General features: G+C 42.1%; 3 protein-coding genes across 9 annotated transcripts in view; 1 reads left to right on the forward strand and 2 right to left on the reverse strand.

Moving 5' to 3' along the window:
- The window catches only part of LOC102079407 (furin-like protease kpc-1), a 209,374-nt gene extending 202,989 nt beyond the window's left edge, over positions 1–6,385 (reverse strand). The window contains exons 1-2 of one of the 3 annotated variants that reach the window (XM_005472550.4): positions 4,447–4,649; positions 1,045–1,220 (exon numbers count right to left, since the gene is read on the reverse strand). In XM_005472550.4, coding sequence (XP_005472607.1) covers positions 1,045–1,220; positions 4,447–4,591 — 321 coding nt within the window. In that variant the 5' untranslated portion in view covers positions 4,592–4,649. Of the gene's footprint in view, positions 1–1,044; positions 1,221–2,028; positions 2,187–4,446; positions 4,650–6,248 lie in introns of those variants that run through there. The other 2 variants (XM_019364583.2, XM_005472551.4) reach the window with 2 other exon arrangements.
- mms22l (MMS22-like, DNA repair protein) lies at positions 6,346–24,051 on the forward strand. Its single transcript, XM_013276490.3, has 27 exons — positions 6,346–6,463; positions 7,136–7,301; positions 7,980–8,177; positions 8,429–8,554; positions 9,033–9,085; positions 9,652–9,739; positions 9,861–10,038; positions 10,279–10,372; positions 10,473–10,603; positions 10,826–10,939; positions 11,019–11,198; positions 11,628–11,690; positions 11,779–11,898; positions 12,117–12,352; positions 14,431–14,647; positions 14,741–15,030; positions 18,395–18,576; positions 18,835–18,985; positions 20,502–20,641; positions 20,893–21,035; positions 21,223–21,379; positions 21,515–21,660; positions 21,780–21,991; positions 22,244–22,410; positions 22,963–23,059; positions 23,252–23,419; positions 23,584–24,051. Exons 3-27 carry the CDS (start codon positions 8,005–8,007, stop codon positions 23,657–23,659), a joined length of 3,702 nt encoding a protein of 1,233 aa, XP_013131944.1. The 5' UTR covers positions 6,346–6,463; positions 7,136–7,301; positions 7,980–8,004; the 3' UTR covers positions 23,660–24,051.
- klhl32 (kelch-like family member 32) overlaps positions 23,767–26,141 on the reverse strand; it is a 32,269-nt gene continuing 29,894 nt past the window's right edge. For all 5 annotated transcript variants that reach the window (XM_005472546.4, XM_019364584.2, XM_005472545.4 and 2 more), the window contains one exon: positions 23,767–25,680. In XM_005472546.4, coding sequence (XP_005472603.1) covers positions 25,519–25,680 — 162 coding nt within the window. In that variant the 3' untranslated portion in view covers positions 23,767–25,518. The remainder of the gene's footprint in view (positions 25,681–26,141) is intronic.

Raw genomic sequence — 26,141 nt, forward strand, 5'->3', positions numbered from 1 at the left:
AAGTAAGACTAATATTTTGGTCTGATTTCTATGATTATATAAAGAACAATGACAGTTGTAAATATTCTAGATCTAAAAATTCATGATTTCAGTATTTTCTTTCATTATTTACAATGAAACTGTCAATATGCTGTTAAATGCATGTAAGATATAATATACGGACGCTCAATTATCTAAGATTTTTACAGTGAACCACTTCAGCTATGTGTTTATAACATTTTTTTTGGATTAATCAGACTTTACATTTGAAAAGCACAAGTTAAACAAAATCCCTTTTAAAATCCTGAATATAACAGTGCACAGCAGGAATGGGTGTCGATTCATAAAAGTTCTTACCTTTTAAATCTCTCTCCGCCGAGAATCTTTCATGAAACATTCACAGTGGAGAGAATCAGACGAGGTTCATTTCGAAATCTCTTATACCCTTGAACCCCCTCTTTGAACTCGCTCCAAACAAAAAAGGCAAAACCTCTGTACTGCACCTAACCGAGACCTGCTCCGAGCCCTTGTTTTTTTTATATATTTATTTAGTTCATTTTTTTTTCAGTGTAGCCAGGAACTTTTTGAGGGAGCTGACACAGTCTGAGACTCAACAACTAAAGTAACCTTTAAAGCACAGATGTGGCTTAATCAGAAAGATTGTAGCGTCACAGATTAAAACTTGTGAAAATGGTTAAAGACCCAATAATTTCTAAAGACTTACACACTGAGCCTATTCCACATACTGAGTAGGGAAGTGGGGGTTTCAGGGGAAAGAGAGGAGTGTGTGCCTGTTTGGGAGCATAGATGTGTCTTTTTATACGTGTGTGTGTGTTACACTGCGCGGCCAGCCCACTCCAAGCATCTTTGATCAGATATGAAATATTCACAAATGCTGCTATAATTTGATGAAAGTCAGATATCCCTCAAATAGGAAATAGAAGTCAGCTCTTTGGCAGCTCTTAAATAAAACAAAATAAAAGAAATCTTAGAATCCAGATTTAGAAAATGTAAATTGCAGGCCCTGAGGTTGGGGTAACAAAGAGATTTTAAACATGCACTGACCCGTTGTACGAACTCCAGTCCATGCTGCTCAGCCAGAGCTTTGGCAGCTCCGGTGCCTCCGTCCATTTGCACTGCATAGAAGATGAGGCAGTTGGTCCCACGGTGCCCCTCTGTGGTCACTAGGTTCCTCTGCAGCAGGCAGCTCAGCACCAGCACAAATGCAGTGAACATGGAGCCTTTAACGAGAACATTTGTGAGAATTAGATGGATATCTCCAAAAGTTGAATCTGTTCATCTGGACGTAGCGTTTTGTGGGAGAAACGTTTCGTCACTCATCCAAGTGACTTCTTCAGTCTCAGCTGACTGCAGGTTTCCCCAATCTTAGATGGATATTTTCTTTTTTTTCCAAAATATATATATATATATACTAAAATCTCTTGGAAATTATGCATGTTTTAGTGCACTGTGTAGGGATCAGCCCAGAGTGCTACATTACATAATGTTGCAAGCAGACACCTCGCCTGAAGTCTTCAATGACATGTTAAAGCCTAACATACTGGGGAACAGTCAAACCTCCAAAATAATCAGATTGTATTTGTGTCTCGGTTTTTGGTGTCATTTTTACAGCACAAATAACAGAGTACATTTTTGGCAAGCCCACTAATTATTCGATCAAAAAATTGTTTCCGCCCTTTAATGTCGGGCATAATTTTTCTCTTTCAAAATGCCACCTAAGGTTATTTCGCATACCCGTGCTCTTCACTGGATCTTTGTAATATCTAAAATCCGCAATTATATACATGCAACAAAACAAACCCAAACACCTACTTTTTTCTTTTCTCTTTCTCTTTTTTTTTTACATATTACCATAACACTTCAAATACCATCTAACTACACAAATGAGTTTACACAGTGTAGGATTCTGCATCTCAGTACAGAGTATTGAACATTGGCAATTGTGAAACAATTTGCCCACAGCCACCTCCTCTGTACTTCTGCGTGAATTCCACCGAGGCTGCCACCTACAGCATGTGAACCACCCACCTGTAGCCACACAGAGTGAAACGTCCAGGAGTTATCTTTCACCCTGTGCGATGAAAGCTAGAACTCTGGCATCGGGGGCCCCAAGCGAGACAACACACTCTCTCCAGTTCCCAACCCACACGTTTAATCTCCTGGCCTTGATGCAAATGCTTCTGAGAGCAGAAAACACTGCAGTGCCCTCATTGCGTGAACTAACTTCCCTCTTTAAGCAAAACAGGAACTTTATCAGTCTGTCTTAATGCTCGTACTTTTCCTGTGAACAATGATGGAACAAAAAAAAAGTTGCCACGTTGCTCTTGAACAGCATCTATTGAAAAAGTAAAACAGCCAATGTACTGCTGGACCAATGCTGCGTTGAAGAATATTAATTGCTTAAACCCCCTGTCCTTTCACCACATTACACAATCAACATTTACTCTTGATCTGCCAAGTTGGCCATTTTTCAGTTTTATACATTAGCTTACATTAAATGCAATTAGAAACGCAATCGGGCAAAGTGCTGTTTCCAGCGCGTATGTCTGCTGCCCGTGCAAACAGCTCCTAAACTCTAAAAGGATGCTTCTAAATACAGCTGCTCCTATTATACAAGCGACGAGTTGAGTAAGGAGGAATCATTTTAAGCCATGCGTTATGCAAACAATGCTTAAAAATAGTGCACGCAAGACATAGAACAAAATATATCTGACTTTTGGGAACCCTGATGAACAAAACAAGCAGTTCTTTTAAATCCCTTCTTGAGAATCGTGATGGGAATTCTTAACAATGATTTGTTTTATGCACAAAAACAATAATGAGCGAATCCAAAGTTATCACTGGCAGTCTCGGTATCTAATTGTGTTAATGTGCAGCATCTGTGGTTGAAAAAAATCTTTGTACTTCTTCGTCAATTCTTTCAGCCTCTTTACTTTGAGAAATGCACCCGCTAAGATGCAGAAAAACTCTGAACCAGACGATTAAGACATCTCCTTCTATGAGCGATTCTGTTTGTGTGTTTATCTGACTCCTCGTCAAAGTGCCTCCTCCTGCAGCGTTTTTCGCCCCCACCCTAAACAACAAACAATGCAGCTGACCACTGTTTAAAGTCTGCAGCATCATTCAGCTCCTATCTCCCGAGCCACTGATTGAAATCGATAACCTCACTTGGGGCTCGAGCCCCAGTCAATCCCACTGAGGTGCGGGGCCGGGAGCGAACACCCCACCCAACGAGTAACCAGCCCTGGGCAGAGACAAAGTAGACAGGGAGAGAGGGAGGAGGGAAAAAAGAGGGAGCATGTGAGACTGGAGTACAGGGGGAGCCACATTGAACAGTGTCAGGGCCTCGGGGCCTACTGGGACGCTGATAAAGTACCTGGACATTTTTATAGACAAACTACTTATTTCCGTCCTCATATCGCTTGGGAAGACTGATAACTTTATATTCCTCTCAGGCAGAGGAAAGAAAGGGAGGAGGGGGGTCCTTTCAGGAGTTTAATTGATCAAACTGTAGCCACAAGGTTTTTTTTTTTTCTAGAGATAAAAGAGACTAGCACTCACTCCTGTACAATACAGAGATCTTTTAGAAAGCAGACCCAATGAGGGGAAAAAAAAGTGTAACTCATTATGCAAAGTCATTACAGTCCTCTGACTACCCTCCTTAAAGAGAAGGCGTTAATGGTAAAACTGTTCATGATTTTCCGAGGTCAAACTACTGGTCACAGGATAATATTATTTCACAATGTCCACATTATCGCTCCAACCAAACTTTTTAGATGGCCGTTTTAAGGTCAGACTTAAACACCATGTCTACTTTGAGTGTTTAACATTAGTAAATTACCATAGTAATATTGCCCAGGGGACATGTTGGTAGAGAGCGAGGGGGGGGCCAATGTCTCAATTTTACAATGGGTTTACAGTAGAATAATGTTCTTCCTGTCATGAGTCAAGAGAACAAACGCAATAAAAACTGAGCCACAATAATCAACCCCATCTCGAGCCATCAGCAAAATGGCAACACATATGCAAACGTTATTAAATATTTTTCCTCTTTTTGTACATTGCCCGGAAAATACTCCAGATTGTTACGTTCATATGGATAAAACAGACTTGTAAAGCTTTACAAGTCATATTGGGCAGATTTTGTTGCCTGTGGAGAGAGGCAGGCTAGCAATTTTCCAGTGTTTAGCAAATGCCAGGCTGTAATATAAGGAGTCCTTGAGCAAGACTTAAACCCCTGCAGCAGCTGAACTGCAGCTAACCGTAACTTCTGACCTTGTAGTGCGTTTGTGGACGGTTGCTGCATTTTTATCACTGACAAACAAATACTGTGGAGGCAGATACTTCAACAATTTAATGATGTTTCTCAACATAGTTTGGAAAATAAGAGCACTATCAAAGGATTCAGAAGAATCTCTATATGCAAAGTAAAACTAAAAGCCCTACCGATACAGGATTTTGAAGACCGATGCCGATTTTGCAGACTGATGCCGATACCAATACTTGGTGGTTTACAAAAAAAGCAAAACAGTTTTCCAATATATCCAATATTATTGCAGGCATTCGAAATATAAACATATTTCTCAAACATCTGTCTAGTTCTTCATGTACTCATTTAGACTCTTCCAGACTCTGCTCTGATCAGCTGGCTGTTGGTTTCCCCATTTCAAACACTTATCTTGCCAAACGGAAGTTGCAAGTGTCAAAAAAATATGCAGCGTCAACACTCATAACATGGTTGAAGTGTTTTTCTCCTACCTTTTTTTTGTTTTTCAGCCAGTATAAGCTAATAATCAGCTAGTGGCCAATATGAACCTTGTGATAAATCAACCAGACATGACTGAGAAGTGGAAATGTGCTCAGAAACACACATCACTAAATGGGACAGGGTTATCAATATGCAGTGACAGTACAGAGGAGCATTAGTTCATATGTCATGGGTAACGTGCACAATCTGTAGAAGACATGCAGCACCGTACGCTGGCATCCAGACAATGTCTACTTACAGAAGGTCTTATTTATTTCAGCAAGACATAACCAGACAGCCTTCTACAGGCATTCCAATGTACGGAGATCGGTAGTAAAGGAGTCCAGGTGAAAATAACTGGTTTCCTATGAAATTAAAAATCCAGCAAAGGAAGTCCAAAACATTTGAGTGCTTAAAATCATGTATCAAGCAAGAACTTAAAAATATTTTACTTCAGGGTATACTCCAGGTTCGTTGTGACCCTGAACTGGAAAAAGTGGTTAAATGGGTGGATGGATGGTTAAATGAAAACTACAGCAGCTGGTCTCCTTAGTTCCCAAACAAGGAGCAGTTAATGGAGCACATGGCCTTGTCCAAACTTTTTTGCAACTTTTTTTGAAATCATGAAAATGACCATAGATTTCAACATTTTAATGTTTAATATACTTTTTGTGCATTTAAAAAATAAAATATAGTTTTGGGTAAATTGGAAGTTATTGCATTCTGTTCACCTTTTTATGAAAGGAGTCGCAAACGGAACTAAACAATCAATAATATTAATGACAGGTTTTTACTTTTCCTCTTTATAATAAAAACGTTGACTAATGAAAAAAACACCTATATTATCAGCATAGCTCCACCCAGCTACATCATGCATGGGGGCTAGTCAGACATAAATGGGGGACACCTGTAGTGCTGCATGGCTATGGCCATTATTTCGTTTTACAGTGTGGAACATTTTCAGCAGATGTTGCTTCCAGTTGCCTCTGTAGCAGTCTGCCTGTAGTTATCCATATGTTGGCAACAGTGTTCTCTCCTTTACACACAGTTCATTAAGTCTATCTGGAAGCCTCAAAAGGCTGCAGGTAATTACAACACCAGGTTATCACCTTAACATAATAATGTCCCACTGCATCCATTACAAGCATCAAATCCTTTTCATAGTTCGCTGCTATTAACTGAGGATGATGTGGATTAATAAATGCATCCAGAGAATTGATGTGAGTATAGTTTAAGGTTATCACATTGTCAGCCTCGGGTCTTGAATTTTAGTGACACACACACACACACACACACACAAAGCAAAAAAACAAAAAACAGAAAGAAAAAAAACACCCAACCTGGTCCAGTGCATCAAAGCCTGGAACCGAGGCTACATCTGAGAAAGACGGGAGGAGGGGGTGGGGGTTCAACTCTCACTCCCTCCATGCAACACGGTGCTGTGAAAGGATAGAATGGGTTTGTAGAGTAGGAACTGGGGGGAAGAAACAAAAGCTTTTACCTTTCCCATCCAGGCGACAGAGCCCTTAGACAGACGGACTGCCTCCTGTTGAAAGCAGAACGGCAGGTCGATGCATCGTGGAGAAAAAAGAAAAATTCCGACGCGTCCATTTTTTTACTCCTCGTAATAAAAGATGCAAATTAGAGCATGCAAAACAGCGCATCTACAGAGCACCTTCACACAGAACCAGTCAAACGTGCAGAAATAACGATTTTGTAAGTCGGCAAAACGAGCACATCCACGGCGTGTGGCGGAAGGGGGGATTTTGTAAAGATGTGAGAATGCATTAGAATGCAAGAAATGGTGTGATGGCGAGAGGGACTGTTGGGAGAGACAGATCTGCATATGGAAATTAGGGTTAGCCTGCTTTAAATTCTTTTTCATACGGTCCATTATTTTGTATTCATTTGGGCGGAACCCCGACAGTGGGACCGAGGGGGACAAGTGACTTGACAAATCCCAGGGAAAAGTCACGGCACGGAACAGGTGCTTTGGTTCAGTGCTTTTTTGTGAGCAACTGCGTACACACATACATGCTATGACGATAATGCTCTAAATATTTTTTCATATATCCACATAGTATTGTTTTCCCGAGTCTGTATTTAACATCTTTTATGTAAACTTAATTTCAAGTTAGCGTGTATGTCTTAACAAAGACCGAGAAGAAACTGAATTTAATTATTTTATTTGTTTAATGAGAGAGCTCAGCGCTGTTAGTGGTATACAGAGGAAGTTCGGGTTGCTCTTTAATACAACTCACGATAAATACAGCTGCTGAACCGACTATAAAACGACTAAAATTCTAAACATCTTAAAAGCTGCCCGGACAGACATTGCGACGGAGGAAGCGCTTAGCAGTGAGACCTCTTGTTGTGTGTCTGTCAAAGGATTAGGCTCCTCCCAGTGGGAAACTTCGGACCAATCATCGGGCGTGGAGCGAGTGTGCGCCTGCGTAGTGTGAGCGCGCGGGACCGGCTGAAAACACAAACAGTGATGAATACTGGGAAGTAAAATTCTCAAACTACTATACTGTACAAGAAGCCGAACTAACAGGTTAGTTCATGTTTCATTAACAGGTGTTTTTGGAGGCTTTTCTGTTTTTAGTTTGCCTGTTAAAAATAGTTTTGCTTGACTTAACTGTGCTGTCGTGTCGGCACAACGTATGCTAGAAAGATAGCGCAGTTAACGCTAGCATTATCATGCATAAAGCGTATAATGTAGATACATTAAAGTGTTAAATTTGCACTTCGTAACTGCTATGAAATGTTTTATACTCTCATGTCGGATCCATTGTGAAGTACTTGTTCGTTGGCTAGCTATATGCAATAACATACATGCCCGTCACTTATACATTCAGTAAAATCATTTATGTTGCTCCAAAGATATTTTTTCCCTGCTTTCTGCTCGTTTCCTTTAAAACTACATCTAATTTTGCACAACTCTGACTTTTAGTATATTGTATGCTCCGCGTTGAGTACTAATACTTGTATGTAAGTACAAATATACTGTAAGGTACATTTGTACTTACAAAGTAAAATGCTAAAATATTGCTTTGAAACCCTTTTGTTTAAATTATATGTGCTATTAAATTATACATCATCCCAGTACATTGTGAATAACTTGTTGAATATTTACATATGAACACAGTTTTGCAAACCTAAAGAGCACTGACAAAAAAGCATTCTCTCAGTATTTTGCGCTGTGATTTCTTTATTTTTTTGGTCATTTCAGGTGAAATTGATTCTGCACTGACACCATGTCAGATGACTTCAGCCAGTCCCTCACCCCGCCAGTTTCCCCATTTGCAGGAGACAGTCTATGTGACCTGGCTCCAGTTCGACCACCGTGCTTCTGCTGCTCTGACGTAAAAGATGATCCTGCTGGAGTACTTTCCACAGAGGGATACGTTGTTAGAGGCTCCTTGAAACGGTATAATCACCTTCTGCCAGCTGACTGTAATCGTACCAAATTGTCTGGCACTATTTTGTGCCTGAGAAATGGTGTCAGTAAGAACAGTCTTGGAAAATCGGGTCATTTTTCTGTGTAATTTATTCAGAGGTCAGTTTTTTTGTACTTATAACACTTCAAATGTAATTCCAGTTACCTCCCTGCTGTAGAAGCAAAAGTTCCACTAGGGGAAAAGCTTTAAAGTCTCACTGCTGTCATTGCATCCACTCCAGGCTACTCTTGCGTCTTGACCCAGCCCCTGCAGAGTATGAGACGGACACAGTGGACATATTTGGCTTCTCCTGGGTGACAGAGACAGCACTGGTGGAATCTACAAAACTACTGTTTGGCCTCTTCAGGTAAGGCATGATGTAAAGCATACGTTATTTCAGTCTGCTTTAACTCTTACTCCTTTGAAAGTCTATTAGAATTAACCTAGAAGCTCTCTTCTGAACTGAGCGGTTATTTCACGCCTCCTTATAGACATGACTGGGTGTGTATCCAGAGTTAGTGAGGGTGGTCTTTGCCTATGCAGCTACCTTTGGAAAAACCCTAATCATATTCTAATCATTGTGAAAACAAGTCTTTACTGATATGTAATGAAGCAACAAAACATGTTTTTATGGGAAGCCATCAAATATCATCTTTATAAAGGAGAGAGTTAAAAATTGTTTTCTTCATTTGTTGTTTCTACCACTTAATTCTTTTCCATGGCAGCAAAAGTGTTCTCATTAAATTATTCTTTAAAATATTCCATATGTATTCCTGGTACATTATAGAAAAAGTTATCCTTCATATCCATTTACGGGGTCTCTTCTGTTCTGTGTTATGTTTCAGACAACGGATTTACAAGTTGGAGACTTTAGTTAAGTCCAACTCAAATGACTTTGGTAAGTGTGCGTAATCATTAGTCCAACTAACAGTCTTTTAGTTTCATGTCAGCATTTTGTTTGCACAGTAAATCACCGTTTGCTTACATATGCATAGTTTGTGTATTAGTTAGATATACAGGCTGTTTATGTGCATTGCTTGTTTATATAATTAGCAGAAAAAGGATTTGAAACATATTTTTGTGCAGGTTCTGTCAACCCCTTTGGAACTTGGATCAGTTTTTTAATCCTAGTTAAGGCATATTATGTGGGGACAGGAAATGGTCTGATCAGCTTGTAGGAAAGTGATAAAAAATAGTTAAAATCAAGTGAAGTAAGTGTAGGAAGTACTGAGGGCTTCAAATATGTTTAAGAATGAAATGTCCATAATAAATAAAAATAATTATTCTGCAAATTAAATCCATAATTTCTAGATAGTTGTTTTCTATATATATTTTTTAATGAACAATTTCAATGTATTTGATATGTATATATGAGCTGTACAATAGTCATTTTCACAGTGATCTGATCACTGATACAGTAGACATATTATGAATACTACCTACAGCATCCTTTTCATGTTTTAGGTCAAGCTGGAAATCTCCACTATGAAGCAGAAGAACTTCGGCAAGAATGTGTTACATTTCTTCAGTATGTCAAAGTCTTTCTACACAGGTAATTTTAACACATTTTAATGTCACACTGGAACTAATAAAAACATGTTAATATATTATGGTGTCATGGAGTTTTTGTTTATTTGAATGTTTGATTGAATACCCCTTTTGCATATGTTCAGATATCTCCAGCCTTCCAGGTCCCTGGATGCAGGTCACTCACACCCTTATGAGGAGCTGGAGGCTCAGTTTCCCTCTGCTCTTCTGGAGGAACTTGTTGGGATCACTCTCCTCGTAGGACGACTCAAAGACCTGCCTGCTAATGTTCAAAGTGCCTTTACTATACAGAATCACGGAAAGGTTTGTTTAGATCTAATTTGAGTAGAGATTTAATGTAAAGCATTCATTACAAAGGTGTTAGGGAGCTAAAAAAAAAAAAAAAAGCATTTAAAACAGATGCAGACAATGTGGGGCTGGCATACCAGAGTACAAAGGCTATATATTATCAACTGAACATTAGGTTTTATGACTACAGTTTTATCACCCAGCTGATTTTTCTTCTTTTCACATTGAAATTAGAAATCTGTGTTCCTTTTACAGATTTTACCTCCCTCCTGGCATTTGCTACACCTTCATCTAGACATCCATTGGTCAGTTTTGGAGATCCTTCACCTACTTGGTCACAAGATGCAGGGTTTGTGTTTGCAGCAGAATTCTCACCTAGGAAATAACTAAAGAGCTATTGAATTATGATGGAAACGGGCTCTTTGTAATTTTACTCATTCTGTCTTCAGGCCAGGTGGTGTACGCCCACAAGTTTGTGGACCTGACGGGAGAGAACCTGACTGATAGCAGTCTGTTTGACGAACACCTGTGCAGTCTGCTGTGTGACCTTACTGGACTGGCCATGGGCAAATACAGCAAGGTGGGTGGCTCATTTCTTCTCACTAGATGCAGCAGTGGTATTTCAGAGTTATGTTTTTAAGCTGAAATTCTAAGTGTTTTTCATATAATTGCCACATTTTGTAGTTGGTTAGCAAAAACTGGATCGAAGCAGGCATCGCAATGTGCAACAAAAAACATTTTAGTGTAGAATAAAGCTTTAGTTGGCAACTCACTGTGTTTAATTGATCCTGTTTATTTGTAGGTGAGACCTACAGAGGCGCTGAGCAGCCATCATTACCTTTGCACCTGCACCAAAGAGTTGTGGGTCCTGCTCATGTACCTTCTGGGACACAGGAATAAAGCGTTGCACACACAGGTAACACACATCCACGCATGTTCAGTCACACAGTAAACTTTTATTCTCACAGTATTTAACTAATGTGTGCTCCCTTTAGTCTTTCTGGAGCTACATCAACTCGTTGCTGAGGCCTCTGGTTTTAGGAAAACCTGCTGCCGAGCAGTTCAGTGGCCTCCCCACACACTGTAAAGACCCTCTAGGATTCACATGGTGGCTGGTCACTCATTTATCAATGCTAGGCCAGTATAGTAGGAGCGGCACGGTGGTCCAGAATGAGGTAAGAAACCAATAATTGCAATAATGATACCTGAAGATGTTCCAAATGAACAGAAAAGTGTTTCTATGTAACTAATATATAACAAGATTTTTCTGACATATAAAACTGCAATTTGTTTCATCTTAAACATTAACCCTTTTAACAACAAGGTTTGTACTTAAGCTAATTCCCTCATTTCATGGGCATTGTCTCAACAAAATGACCAAATGAACCTTGCACTGAATTGGTGTTGTTTCCAACAGTTTACGGCACAACCATGAGGCTTTTCCAGTTCTCAAATGATTCGATGATTGTATCTGAGACTGCATTAAAGAGCAGAGAGGCAGACTACACTTTCAATACACTGATTCTTGAAGACTATTATGATGAATATAGAATACTGAGAGTTGTTGTTTTAAGTGTCTCTCATTAATTTGTCTTCACCTGCAGAAAAACCTGGGGGATAACTGGACCTTTGTGGATGAGTTGCTCAAATTAACTTGTAACCCCAAGGTGAGCGCAGTTTCTAGTTACATGTTATTCATTTTTTGAACCTTTTAAAATCATAGTGTTTTTAAATGGCGTGCGTGTGTGATAACAGGGAGGTCTAGCAGAGGAGCAGGTCAGGATGCATGTCCACTGCTGCCTCAGCCTTTGTCTGATGTGGGAACCGAGCACCAGTGCTGTGTCCACCCTCTGGGATTACTACAGCAAGAATTTGGTAAAATAACATCTGCGGCTTATCATGAAGTGTATACATTTGATTTGCTGCACAATTTACTACAAGTAGCTTACTTTTGTCTTTAACCATCAATTTTTGAAATGTCATATTTGTTGCTTCTTTATTCACACCATACTTCTAATTCTTAGCATGTCATGCTGCACCCTGGCTAACAAGGGCTCTACAGTTATATATTATGCTCTGTCACTCCTCTTCAGAGTGCCTCATTTACCGTGCCCTGGCTGGGGATTTCTGCCCTGGGCACTTTATGCAAGACACCTTTAGCTCTGCTGGAGCAGGCCCGGAGCTGCTGTTCCCTGCCTCCCCTTCGCTCTCCAGGATACACCCAGCTCTATCGCTCTGCCAACTCCTTCCACATCTTTCTTCGAGTGCTGGCCCTGTGCCTTGCACAGGATCGGGCTGGAGGAGTCCCGCAGAGACAGATCAAAGGGAGGTAAGGATGGAGAGAAGGCTGAGAAGCTTTGTAGCTCTCGATCCTTCACGTTTTCTTCCACCTTGAAAAGTAGGTTTGACAACCTTAACACTATATACTTTATATTGTGGGATTTTAATTTGGAGGCTTTCAGCAGTGATTACTAATCAGGGATAGGCTATATAGATTTCCCCTTTCCACTTGATCTTTAAATGTGTGATGTGTTTAAATGGTGTTTGGATTTGGATATGTGTAAGCACTCGCTTGCATAAATACACACACAACATGTGTGTTTGCAAACTGTCATGCATTTGAGTCTTGTTTGTGTACGTGCCAGGTGTATCGCAGTCTCCCGGTGCGTCTTTGATATTTACTCAGGCCCACCGGTGGAGCAGGTGTCTCAGGAGTCAACCACCTGCTCTCCAGCACAGGCCAGACCCAAGAAGCCTCCTACTGATGCACACGCAAACACACAGGCTGTGCACCTGCTCCCTAGAGCAGTGACATGGTTTCAGTGTGTGAGGCCGTTGAACAGAAGGAGATGGTGTGTGTTTGAGTAGGAAATCAAGAAAAAAAATAGACAAAGGACAAGAAGCTGATGGGTGCATCAGAACCATGTACTGGTCCATCCTATATCCCAGGCCGGCTGGGTGCCAGAGGGAGGCAGCCGTAGATAAATCCGCCTAATGACTTCCCTCTGTCTGGAATGTGCTCAGTAGCACTGCAGACATGGGGGCTAATTAGCTAACGAGCGTGGCGGTTAATTCGCCTTAACGAAGCTGTGTTGGTTTCCAACACGGATAGAGGGGAGAGAGGGGAGCTTGGGTGGTGGGGGAGCAGGGGGATGTGGGTGGTAGGCAGTCTGGCAACAGCCAGGCTGGGCTGGGACAGGTCCAGATCCCCACCCCCCATCCCCTTCACCTCCCCCCATCTCCCTCCACCAAAACTATCACCACTACCTCCTCCTAAGGAGGCGCGAGGCGTGCCGACTGTATCTCCACAACGCTTCGGCAGCGTTCCCACTCCTGGCTAGGCTCTGCGGGACACCCGCGACGACCACATTAATGGGATCGACTGCAAGCATGTTGCTCTCCAATGCTGGGAGTTAGGAGCATCTGCTTGCCTCCAGAAAAAAAAGCTGTCCAGAATAAACAAACAGAGAGACAGGTTGGGAGAACACAGAAAATCCCCTCTGCTATCTCCCAGTGTGCAGCTTATATCCCTGTTACATACTAGCCATTCATCTATTTAAATCTCCCTCCCTGCTCACTCTGACTGTATGCTTCGCCACCTTTTCCTTTTATAGTTCTCTGTGGGTGTAACTAAGCTGGTTGTGGTGTTAACCTGGTCTTTCCCAGTTTCCGTCTCATTTTTCTCCACTCCTTTTATACCAGTCATACTTCTTACACTGAGTTTGTCTTGGGATGTGCGCTGTTTGTGTTTTGACCGAAACAGCAGCTCTACTCACCTGTGTGGGCTGCATCTGTATTTTAGGATGGGGAGGGGTAGGGGGGCTCCAGCCTTCTGTGTTTTCCTGCCAGGCGAGCAAGCTCTGTGTGTGTGTGTGCGTGTGTGTGTGGTTTTATTGATCTCTCTCTGTTGTTGCAGTAAATTGGTTTGGCTGTAGAGAGAGGGACCGAGCGCCTACTGCTGTGTGTCTGAGTGTCTCTGACATTTAACATGATCTTTAAAGGCATTTCTCCACAGTGCCCGCAGGATCTAACAGCGTGCTGGGTGGTTCTCTATTCTTACTTACTCTCTTGCTTTTTCCTTTCTCTCTCACCCACATAGGCTGGGCAGCCCAGCCTCTCCCCCTGGAGCTGAGAAGGTGATGGAGGCAGGTGGTGGGGTGCACTACAGGGGTGGAAAGTTCAGTTAGTCAGCGGTTAAAGTCAGGGGGTTTCAGAAGAACAAATCATTTCTAATGAGTTGGATAGTGGAAGTAAAGAAAAAAGTGAAATAGGATAATAATCTGAAAATAAACAATGCAACCATTTGTTTCTTTGTCTTGTGTGACATGATGTTGTCCATCTCTTGTGGCATACCTAAAAACCTTTGTCCTTCCTCTTTCTTTCTTACTTTGGTCCCTGTGTGTCCAGGATTTACTCGAAGTTCTCCCCAAAGAAGATGCAGGAGCTGTCAGAGGCAGGTCTCATGAACTTTCTGCTGCTGTTTCTGGTAGTGGCCCGGCAGGCAGATCTGGAGGATGTGGCCAGCAGAGCTTGTGAGCTGCTTGGCTTTCTGCCCTCTAAGTGTCCTCTTGGACACCGCACACTAATCTGGAGAGGGCAGCTGTCAATGGTGTTGCTATTCCAGGTATATTTGTTTATCATAACATACAAAAAGATTTGAATTAAAAATAACATTAAAAAAAAACAACTCAGATGGACCATTGTATGTTTGCTCCAGGAGCGAGGTCTGGATGTTGGAGCTCAGGCTAGCCTGCTGGCTTCCTCCTTTAACGAGACAGCCAAGGAGTTCTACAACAAAACCACAGAGGTTTCACGCAGGCTTGCCCTCTGGGGGCCACTTGGGTCCTACTTGGAGGGTGTGGCCGAGGTGTTTGAGACGAGCACCACTCTCAGCCTATCAGAGGAGAAGCTACTCGGTGACGGGTTCAACTGGTTGCTGCCTGCCTGTCGCCAGTCTGAGCTGAGTTCTGCCCTGGGTTTTCTGCAGATCGTCCTTGCGCAGCTCAGGTGAGAGAGCAGGTGTAAATATTCACCAGCTCCCAGGTATCTCTTACTTCTCCTCAGTTTCCCTCATTCTTTCATCATTCACTGATAGCTACTCCCTCACAGATAGTAGACACATCCAGACAAATGTTTTCTGGCAAAGGCCAAGCTAAGCTTTTATTAAAATCTGATAAGTCTCTACAGCAGAGGAGAGTGATCTCTTCTGCTCTCCCCATCCCATCCCAGAGTCCACTCACTTCTCATACTGACAATAGGAGGATTGTGCTGTCAGCAGGAATGGGTGTCTGTAAAAAGCCTGTGTAGCACTGAGGCCCCAGTTAGTCTCAGGAGGACTAGTGGCCCCGGGTCACCCTAACCAGGTGCTGCAGTAGCCCTGATTAGAGTTACGGGCCCAGGGGACCCTCTGTGGACCCTCCTGTCTTTATGAGGACGGCAGCAGTGCTGTGGGTGTGTTGAGAGACAGTGGTCAGTAGGGCACCAGAATGAGTTCAGCTGTAGGACAGGGGTGTTCGTTACATGAACGACCCCAGCTGAAGGTCAGAGAGCCACATCTGAAACGCACTCTGTTTATGGGAGGTGGAGATGGAACAGAGGCCACAGTGGACGGATATCAGACAGTGAGGAAAGACGTGTATATTTTAAACACTAATCTGGTGTTATTAAGCTGAGTCACCTTGTTTGCAACCTATTATGTTTGTAATAGCTCTGAACCACAATTAAAGCGGCTTCGTATAATTGCATGAATTTTAAATGTTTCTTGTTCCTAAGTTACACCAGTATGCTGTGCAAAGGCATTAAAGTCTTTGACAACAACTATCATTTTATATTAGAAAAAAATGCCTATTTTGAATCATCTGGATTAATTTATGACCATGTGGCTATTATAAACTCAAAATTAACTTATCTTTGAGCTTTGTTGTGGCCTTCACCAACTACTAGGTGAAATGGTTTCTCTTTGGTTGCTTTACCTCTGTATGTGCTCCATTTAGTTGAGTTCTCAATAGTAGCATCCAGACTATTTTATCAAAACACTCTTGCTAAAATGTGTTGCTTGCAGCTCCTGGAAACCAGGCTAGTGAGGTTTGTTTTTGAAAAAAATCCTACAGAGAAGTGAGGGTGACTCTTGGTTTTGGTGATGGTTTCCTGTGGCTCCATCACTTAAGGTGAAAACTAAGTGAACATTTATTAGCAAATGTATTCAGTGCACATAATGTGCAGTCCATTTTAAGTCAAAGTAATGAGGCTTGATACGCAGCTTCGTTGAGTATATATCTGATTTTTCAATATACTTCTAGATATATATTGTTTGTGGAGTTTTGTAGCACTCAGAGTGTTACGACCTCTTTATGCTTACGCTACTTTGAAAAGGTTAATAAATGATCTGAAACCCCAGAAAAAGGGCATTGTAAAATTAAGTGTTACCGAGCCCTCTTGCTGTTTCATGTAGGTGTATGATTGCTTTAATTCTCCAGTGTGCACTACCATCCTCTCAGCACACACAGGCCTACACAACTGTCCACACCCCCAAAGTGAAACACTAACCGAGGTGTACTCGTTTCTTATTTCAGTGCCAGCCCCTTGTAACACAGTATCTCGTTAGCTTTGCTAATTCCCAGACTTCCCATCTCAGATCTTGGGGTTGAAGGGCACACATTTGCACATTAATGGCCAAGGAGTGAGAGGAAAAGAAGAGAACTCTCAGAGGCCCTCTGTGTTATGGCCTGGACCACCATGACCCATTTAACCAAATAAAAAAAAAAAAATTAAAATACCGTGCTCTCTCTTTCCAATTCGTGCCGCCAAATTAAATATAATTCTTCAGCCTGGCAATTTTCGGTATCTCTTTGTGATTAATGCCTTTTCTGTGACACAATTAATGGGCAATTATGTAGCCTGGCAAATTTAGTGTGTGCATCATTATGTCTATTAAGAGCCATGTGGAATCTGCACACATTACGAGAATTATTCTGCCAATGGTTGAGGCGGCGTAGGGTCCGAACATTTACTCTTGATAGCCATCGTCATGGTGCTGAGGCAAGAAGCCAGTAACAGGCATAATTCCTCAATTTTATTTCTTCCCATGACCCTCCGCTGTAGGAGGATGGGGGTGATGCTGGTTGATGAGGTGAGCTGGCATTGGCACAGTCTGTTGGATCTGTTTTTGGCACAAACAATTAATCCCCATCTCCTTGGCTTGATAAAATACAAGCCTTCCTGTGAAGCGTTTTCCTTTGTGAGCATTAAGACCTTTTAGCGGATTTTGATTTTATTTTTTTTGCCTTTTCCCCACAGTCAAGGACAACTACTGTCAGGTGTCTTCTTATAAAGGAAAAAACACCTTTACATTAGATACAAATGTGAGGACAAAGTAAGGAAACAAGGGACGTGGAGTTAATTCCATGTATGCCCATGTGTGCGTCTGATGTGTTTGTCTGCCTGGCATTGTTAGGATGCTTTTTTTTTTTAATGTCTTTACAGTGAAGGCAGCTGGGGGAAGGGTTACTTTGGTCCCTAGTGGTATGTAACGGTGTGTGTATGTGTTTGTGTGTACATGTAAGAAGCCACAGTGAGGAGGATTAAGTGGGGTCTCTGACGATGTCTTGTACAATGAGGGTTGATGGGTGTGAAAGGCCTATTCCGCAGTAGTAACGAGGCTAATGAATTCAGACTCTAATCGATTGTCTCAGCTCTCTCTGGATTAGATGCAACCTTGCTGGAAGGGAAGGCACCGTTGAGGTGTGTGTGTGCGTGTGTGTATGTAATATAGTAACAGAGTAGAGTGTGTGGTTAAGGATAGGATAGAAGGGGGCTGCTAGTTCCTCTATCTTTTGCTTCTTCCCCACCTCACCTTAGCCCCCGCTTCCCTACACCCTCATCCGGGTGAATGAGGGGGACAGAAGGATCATCTCCCGTCTAAATGAGATTACAGCTCCTTCAGCTGCTTATCTGGGCTAATGCCAGCCACTGTGGGGCTGCCGTAGCGGCTGGGGCCAGGGCCAGGGATGAGCCAGAAGAGCCAAAGTATAGTCTGTGTACAGGGGATCAGTATTAGGCTCCACTCTATGCCTATAATATCCTCCTCTCCTTCCTCACACCTACCTCCACCCCGCTTTGCTCCACACTGCAGCGCACCACTGCACCCAGTAATCCCCCAGGAGAGAAGAGAGGGAAAACATATGAAGGAGGAGTGAAAGAGAAGAACTGTGGAGCAAAAGGATTTGAGAAAGTAGAGGGAGGAGTGGGGTGTGGGGGGGGGTGTGGGGGGTGTGGGGGGGGGGTGTACACAAGAGGGAGCACTGAGTTTGGATTTTGCATTGGATAGATTTGTTTATCTGTTCTCGCTTTCTGTGTGTCTGTGTCCTTCCAGACGAGTCCATCAGCGCAGTGACCAGTCAGCTCCCACCCTGTCCTGGGCTCCTGCTACCACCAGTGTGGTGAAAGAGCGCCACCTAGCGGTAGCAGCTGCTCTCTGGGCTCACTTCTTCCCCTTCCTGCACAGCCTACGTCTTTCTCAGACACCTCCAGCACAGCTTGCAGATGCAGCTGCAGGTCAGTAAGACCCAGTGGAAGGAAAGGTGGGAGAGCAAGATTTCTGGGCATCCTCATACAAAAGAAAACTGATGTAGCTATTTTAAATGAAGGAAATTTGAGGGGAAAATATGGCTTTACGAGTGAAAAGGTAGAACTGGAAAGCACACAAAAATTCAAAGATCATAGTAAATAGAAGACATTAATGACTTTGTACGCTATACTTGTATCATCATCCAACTAACTGAGACAACACTGACCTATTTTCATTTTCCTCAGGTTTCACCCTTCTCGCCTTTGATCTACCCACTTCGGCACCCCAGGACCTTCAGCCAAATTCAGTTCAGTCCATCATGCAATACTTTGGGTGGGATGACATGGTTCACCCACTCTTGGTGACTCGCTATCTTTCCCATCTCCTTCAAAGCAGGTAGGCTTTGACTTTTGAATCCAATCCCACCCCCCAATCTTCTCTGTCCCAAAACATTTTCATCTGACTCACCTGATGCTTTTACATCAGGTGAGTCAGATGGGAATGATGTTCTCCTCTGTTCCTGTTAGCTATCAGGCTTCATCATTGTGTGACGCACTTAAAAAAACTGTTTTCCATAACTTCTGCAGGTACATTACACAGTCTCTAATTAATGAATGAAGAACAGGGTGTCCTTGTATAGTGAAGATGGTTATTAATAAATAAAAATGCATTGATGTCTTTGTACACAAGGTAAAAGTATTACAGCTTCAAAATTACACTCAAGAGTAGAAGAAACGTGATTATTTCAACCACAGACATCTTTTCAAATGGTGCCAAGTGATACTAAAGCTGCAGTAGGGGAAAAAAAACATCCAAGAGTTTAAAAAAATCCAACCCTCCATCTGCAGCTCCAAGTCCCTCCCATCACATAAGCACTGACATGTGCATGTGCTTCATATGCTTACAACACAAGCTGTTAGAGGCTCTAACAAGCTACGTAAACATGAAATGGAATTGGCTGCAGCCACGAGCCTTTGGCTAAGGTTAACAGAGGGCTAAACCATTAGGAAAATTCAACATGGCCACTTGTGGCGTGCTTAATGGAAAATCTACCTGCACAGCCTGAAACCACTACAACAAAGACAGATTAAATATTACAGGAATGCGTCTAGCAAAGACACAGATCCTGAAACACCAATCAGAATAGCCTGCTGTGGTTTGAAAATAGTTCCCTAGTTAAAGTTGCAGACATCTGGAATATTATCTGGCCATCAGCTGCACATCCTTCTCCACCAATCCAGCAAGCTGGAGAAAGAAAAGGAGCCACAAGCTAAAATAATATCCATGAACCAAAATGTTAATAGACCACAGCCTTACCTACTGAGGTGTCTGGGCACTGTTTATTAATGAAAGGGAGGCAGGATGATTGTTATGCAATGAAGAGGTGGTGTGTCTTGTATGGGCAACTGCCAGTACCTGACCCTTCAACTGCAAGATACCAAAGCTTCTTTCTTAGCTTAAATTGAACTAAACAGCGAATGAGTTTAGGGGCAGAGGTTCACTGCTATAAAGTAAACACAAGACAAAATGAGAGATGAATGCAAAAGAATCTCCTGATTATCTTATTTTTGTAATTAAAGCCTTGTTTTTATTTTGGTGATCCTTTTTAGAGGTTTTTTCTGACAAGCTTATCTTTCTTATTTTGCGCGGGTTGCTTTAAAGTGATTGCACAAGCTGCAAAGTGTCTTGTAGAATTTGCCTCCATGAATTAGGCTTTTCACCATTTGAAAAGATGTGCATTTGTTGGACAGTCAGTAGAAACCCCCTCACGCCCCACCCACCCTGCCCCACACATCTCCAAAAAGACTTGTGATTGGCTAAAGTCTTATGTCACAGCTTAGATTTTCTAAAGCCTATGTAAATTAAAACTTCTTGGGAATCTTCAGTTCTTGCTGTCTCTTCTCTTTCGCAGTGAGCTGGTGTCCTCTCTAAGTGGAGATCCTGGCGTTGCTGTTTCTGGTTCTGCACAAAGCCCGTCAGTGAGGGCCTGGGTCAGATGTGTTCTACAGCAGCACCTTCACAAGAACCCGGATGGCACTGACAGCAGAACAGGTAACAACACTCAACAGCAGTTTTCAACCTACAATGCAATTTTTTTTTTTTATTTTTTTTTAATGTGATGAGAAAGCTTTGAACATGTTAATCTAGGACTCTTTTCCCCCTCAGACATTTATAGAGGTGTTGCATGGCTACATCTCTGCTCTGAATTGAATCTATTCTTTAAATAAAAAAGGAAGTGTTCACATTAATGTGAACTTCATTATCATTTGAATAACCAGTGTTTGTGTTTTTGCATTCGTCAGCCCGGGCTGTGGAACAACAGTTGTGTGAATTGACCCGGCTTGTGCTGAGGCTTCCCGAGGTGGAGAGGCTTCTCCAGAGAGCCAGCCTTAATCCAACAGCAACCAGGCCAGAGCCGACGGCAGCCCTGGAGATGTTTGTCAAGGTAACATACGCACACAGGTGACAGACACACTGGGGAATATTTCTCTGTCTTTGTGTATTTTGAAATTTTACAGCAAGTTAGATTTGCTAACTTGCTAACTCAAGTCAGCTTTGTATCCAAGTAAAAGTAAAAATCGTCTGTAAACCTTCATCAGCGTGTGTTTCTATGTGTTTTCACATGGTATTAGGCTGTAGGCAGTGTGTACAGTGGACTGAAGGTTTTGTCTGAGCGTTCAGCCATGGTGACCACAGCCCTAGACTACATTGGTGACATCCTGAAGCACATTAAACCGTCTCTCGTCAGCAAGAACCAAGAGGGAATACAGCTAGCATACTGGGCTGTTGGTAGGTGCAAAGTTCATCAATTTCAAACGCTTCACAGAATACACACAGAATATACTGTGTATATAGTCCACGGCTGGGTGAGAAATTATTGGAATTGTGTATGAGAGTACAACACTGTCTTTTCTCTGTGACCAGGCTGCATTGTGAAGCACTGGAGCCCCCTGCTGGCCACATCAAAAGCACAACAGCTGTTGTTCCGCATTGTGGATGGGCTGCTGCTTCCCCGCAACCTCACACAGCAGGACAAAGCTCTCAGAGACAGTCTGCCTTTGTATATACAGGTGGGGACAAATGTATAATATAGACACGCATTTTCTGGACATTTCAAACACACAACCATTACATTAAAGAAAGAAACCTGGCTATATTGATAAAGACCCTTCCATTTATTGTCTTCCAGGGTCTGTCTGTGGCCTCCAGTGTGTCTCAGTCCCAGGGGGCTTACCTGAAGCAGCAACTACGTTCTGTAACTCGCAGATATTTGGACCATTTCCTTCCTGCCTCGCCTTCTATGGGCATTATTGCCAACCACCCGGTGCTTCTGGGTGCCTGCGAGGCCAACCCAACCAGCCGTGGAGCTGCCCTGAGGAGACTCATCCTAGAGGTTCTTTGGTAGGTCTGCAGAACCATGAAAAGAATTTGCCTGTCATGATCCAGCACTGACCTGAATTTCATGTTCACATAATTCTGAATGTGATTCCTGTTGAATCAAAAACTCTCAGCAATGACTGAAAACTCCAAACGCCCCAAAGGCTGTCTTACCTTTATTATCAAGGACTCAAGTACATTATTTCCTTCTTTCACCATGTTTTTACATAAACAGCCCCTTAAAGTTACTAGAAATACCTCTGCCTGTGTTTGCAGTGAGAACTTCCTGCAGTTCAAAGGTTACGCCCCCCCTCCTCGCCTGGCATCCGTCCTGATGTTCCTGTTGGAGCTTCTGAGACGAAATGGTGACTCAGACCCCTCCCTACTCGCCGTGCCCCTCCCCTCTCTGCTGCGCTGCATTATGCTGGTCAACGAGCCACAGGGTAAGACTGACAATCTGAATCTTAAATAGTTTTACAAACCAAGTTTTAATATAGCAGTCTTCCACTACCTCACTGTTTCTCTGGCTACAGCTTAAGTATAAAACTATATAATCACGAGATCTAACAATCCAGAAGTTGGTATAAAAAGAGAGCGTCTGGCTTTCCATATGATCACAGTTCACTGAGTACAAGCTATGTAATGATGGTCCAGAGCAGAGGAATATGGACATTGCAACATTAGTGGCATAAACGAATAAAGTTGTAATCCAGCAGCTGTTCCCCGTGTGAGAAAGTGACTAATTCTACTCAGAAACTCTTGTTATGTAAATTAGGATTTGTTGTAATGACTTGCAGTACTCAGATCTTCTGTTAATTCTACGTTTTACTGCAGTTTTGATTGATTGAAGTAGAAGTTAAAGTCATTTTTATATAACAGTGTCATTTAAGTGGATTCACTTCATTTCAGTCTAATGCATTATATAATCAACACTTTCCAGCCCGTCTCTATTGATGTGATTGTGAAGTGATTTTTTTTAAATTTTGGATGTGCAGTAAGGAAGACGAGCACGGATGCCTTACAGCTTGTAGTTGAGCGGTGTGGTGCCGCATCTACAGAGAGACCATGCGACCAGATTGTCACAGTCTTACGGTAACTGACTTTGTAGCATTAAATACTGTATGCACTGACAAACTTTGCAATATTCGACTGTGTAAGATCATTTGAAATGTACACATTATTCATAGACAGTAATTATAGATCATCATCAAATTACAGCCTCTTTTATCCATTATTTTTATTAATTTATTTTTTAAACCATGCCTACCATCTCGATGCTCTTAGGTCGTTTGTGGAGGAGAACGAGGGAGTCTACGACAGGCAGGTATACGGCGTCTTGGAGACTGTGGCTGTTTTAGATCCCACTGTGGTTCAAGCTCTTATCCCCAACCTGTCTCTCAGTCTGAGAAACACTGAGCACAAAAGAGGACTGGGCAAGAACATCACCTTGAGGTGAGCAAGCACATGAATCACACCCTGGAAGCCATGTAGACGGCATTCATCACTTTAAACTATTTTTAAGTTGTCTAGACAATAAGCGCTGCAGTTGCATACAGAACTAGAAATATTCAGCAGCTCTGTGACTTTAGAATGTGCCACATTTGTTTGTGTAACAGGAGTGCATATGTGAAGTTGCTGGGTCTCCTTGGGGAAAGTGGGCAAGCTGAAATAACCAGTCTGGAAAGCGAGTGACAAAAAAAAATTCCAGTAAAGAGAGACCTCCTCCAGGACCTGCCACAACCTCCAAGAATCTCTTCTTATCATGTACTATTTTCATTTTTGTCAATTTCCCTTTTTTAAAAGAAAAATGAGGATACCTTAGAAATTCTGTTTAATTTATGTTTAGCATAATCTGTAATATTCTTAAAACCTCAAATGCAGTTGTAAAAAAGCACAGAAAAAATTTGTAGAAGAACAAATATACAAATGGACATGTCCCTATCCTATCATGGATTAAAAGCTTAATATTACCTGCCTGTAGATATGTACATATTGTCCAAAAAAGAAAAAAGTGCAGCTTTGCATCTTGAGAGATTCACTGTTACTGAATGAAAAATGTGACAATAAATGTGAATGTGGCCACACGCCAGCCTCCCCACCTTTTCGTTTCTGTTCGATACTAAGAGAAGGGAAGAATGTGAAGTGTGCACACATTATTTGTGATTATGGTATGAGGTGCTGCATCTATCTATCCAGCAGTCTGAATTACAGATTTGATCAGGGCCCAATGACTTCAGCACCACACCTTAAAAAAAAGTTGAGCAAAGGGAAGAAGTAGTACTGTTTGTTCCTACTCTCCCGTTCTCTCTCCTCGTTCCAAGTTGCAGCAATCTCTTCCAATCCCGTTCTAGTTTGCAGATAATCACATGAAGTCTCACTCCTGTCTCCCACAATCACCAAGTCTCATTTTCTGTCATTGCTAGTCATTTTCCAGCCTCATCAAACTGCAATGCATCTCCTTCATCCGAGGAGCTTTCTGCTGCATCACATTCCTTTTTCCTCCAGCAGTATCAGAGCTGGTTGGAGAATCCATGCATAAAGAAAGAAACTGAGGTGGTTCTTTAAATTAGTGTGCAATTATCTATAGCTGCTAAATAATTCCCACTGAAGAGCAGTCATCCTCACCCCCCCCAAACTCTTAGAACTACTACTGCTCTTGACAGAACACACTCCTGCGCCTTTTTTCACTTCTCTGTTTGCATCTTTATTCTGCAAAGTTTCCAGGTTTTCAACACCTTTCTTTTCGACAGACAAAGGGGGGTTTGTTTTGGTCAGAAGTGTGTTTTGGACAATCAGCATAATTCAGTATATGGTATGTATGCACGCAGACGGGACTAGACATTCATTAGACCACAAACAGTCTTAGGTCCTGAGTGTATTAACAGTCGCACTCACACAGGTCGTTTTTTTTTTTGTTATCTTATTTGAACTAAAAAAGATGGCATGGTTATTTATGTACTGATGAGCTCAAGCCTGACACCTACGAACCCAAGTACCAGCACGGGCGATTAGAAAGCAGGCTGTTCTTCAGGCCACCGAAGTGAGTATAGGGATCACGTGGAAGTGTTATACAGCAATTCTAGCTAGAAATGCTCCTACAGTACTTTAATGGGTTACAAAAACTGCAGTTTCATTATTATCTCGAGGACAGTTAAGCAGGTCAGCAATATCTGCTTTCCACGTGTCTTTATTAACAGTTAGGATGACGTTCTTTTTCTTTTTTTCCTGTCCTTTTCCCGCAAGATTTATGTTCCCACTTGCTCCTCGTGTCTTCAGTGGTCATGATGTTTCAGTCTTTGGAAACATACAACCAAAAAAATGCTTTATTGTTGTGAACGTAGATTGTTCCTAGAAGTTTAAATAGCTTAAATAACATGGCTCTTGTCAGGAAAATATTATTATTACATTTTGGTGTCAGAGATGGCGTGTTTCAGATTGAGTCCAATAATCGAGTACTTTAAAAAAAATAAAAATAAAAAATGAGTTTATCTGAAAATGCTCCATCCTCTGGTCACATGTTCTGGTTTCCTCACGTTTTGTAAAGGAGTGGTTTAAACAGCACCTATCCTGTGATGGGGTACTTGTAGAGTTTGTAGGTTTGGGCAGGTGAAGTAAGGAGCAGGAAGGAAACAGGCCGCTATCCCATTGGAGGCAAACGGCAACGTTGGCCCGTAGAACACCTCCTCCTTTCCCTCCGTGCTAAGATCCAGCACCTGGAAAGAGGAAACTCATGCAGTATATGGCACAGCTGTAGTAATGGCACTGGGCCAGTACATAGTAATAACAATGTCTTTTCCTTTGGCACCACCACAACGCATGAAATTTGATACAAACATACGTATCAGCCTCAGGAAAGGTAAGAGATATTGTCCTATTTTAGTCTTTAAAAACTGCTATAGATGTCCCTATGCCCATTAATAAATCCCAATTAAGCCTGTTTTAGGTCTTTATATTAATACCAGAGAAAAAGTATTTAATTAAAGTCATTTGCTCCTTACTAGATTCCAGCTAGAATGGTCTTCATCTTTAGATTGACGAGCCATGAAAAGCTGGGAAGGTTCTTGCCATTAACTAGGAGATAGTAGGTTAGACTTGAATTAATCGCCTAGAATAAAGCACTTAGTTGTTCCCCACAATACTAGTGAAGCTGCTTGAACAACCTACTAAAGCATGT

Source organism: Oreochromis niloticus, linkage group LG11 (genome assembly GCF_001858045.2).
Source record: "Oreochromis niloticus isolate F11D_XX linkage group LG11, O_niloticus_UMD_NMBU, whole genome shotgun sequence".
NCBI lineage: Eukaryota > Metazoa > Chordata > Actinopteri > Cichliformes > Cichlidae > Oreochromis > Oreochromis niloticus.

Excerpts from the sequence above, each read along its gene's own strand:
- mms22l (XM_013276490.3), top strand. The coding sequence starts at position 8,005 with ATGTCAGATGACTTCAGCCAGTCCCTCACCCCGCCAGTTTCCCCATTT. Across the intron at positions 8,555-9,032 it reads CTACTGTTTGGCCTCTTCAG|ACAACGGATTTACAAGTTGG; the intron begins GTAAGGCATGAT and ends GTTATGTTTCAG. Across the intron at positions 11,691-11,778 it reads AATTAACTTGTAACCCCAAG|GGAGGTCTAGCAGAGGAGCA; the intron begins GTGAGCGCAGTT and ends GTGTGATAACAG.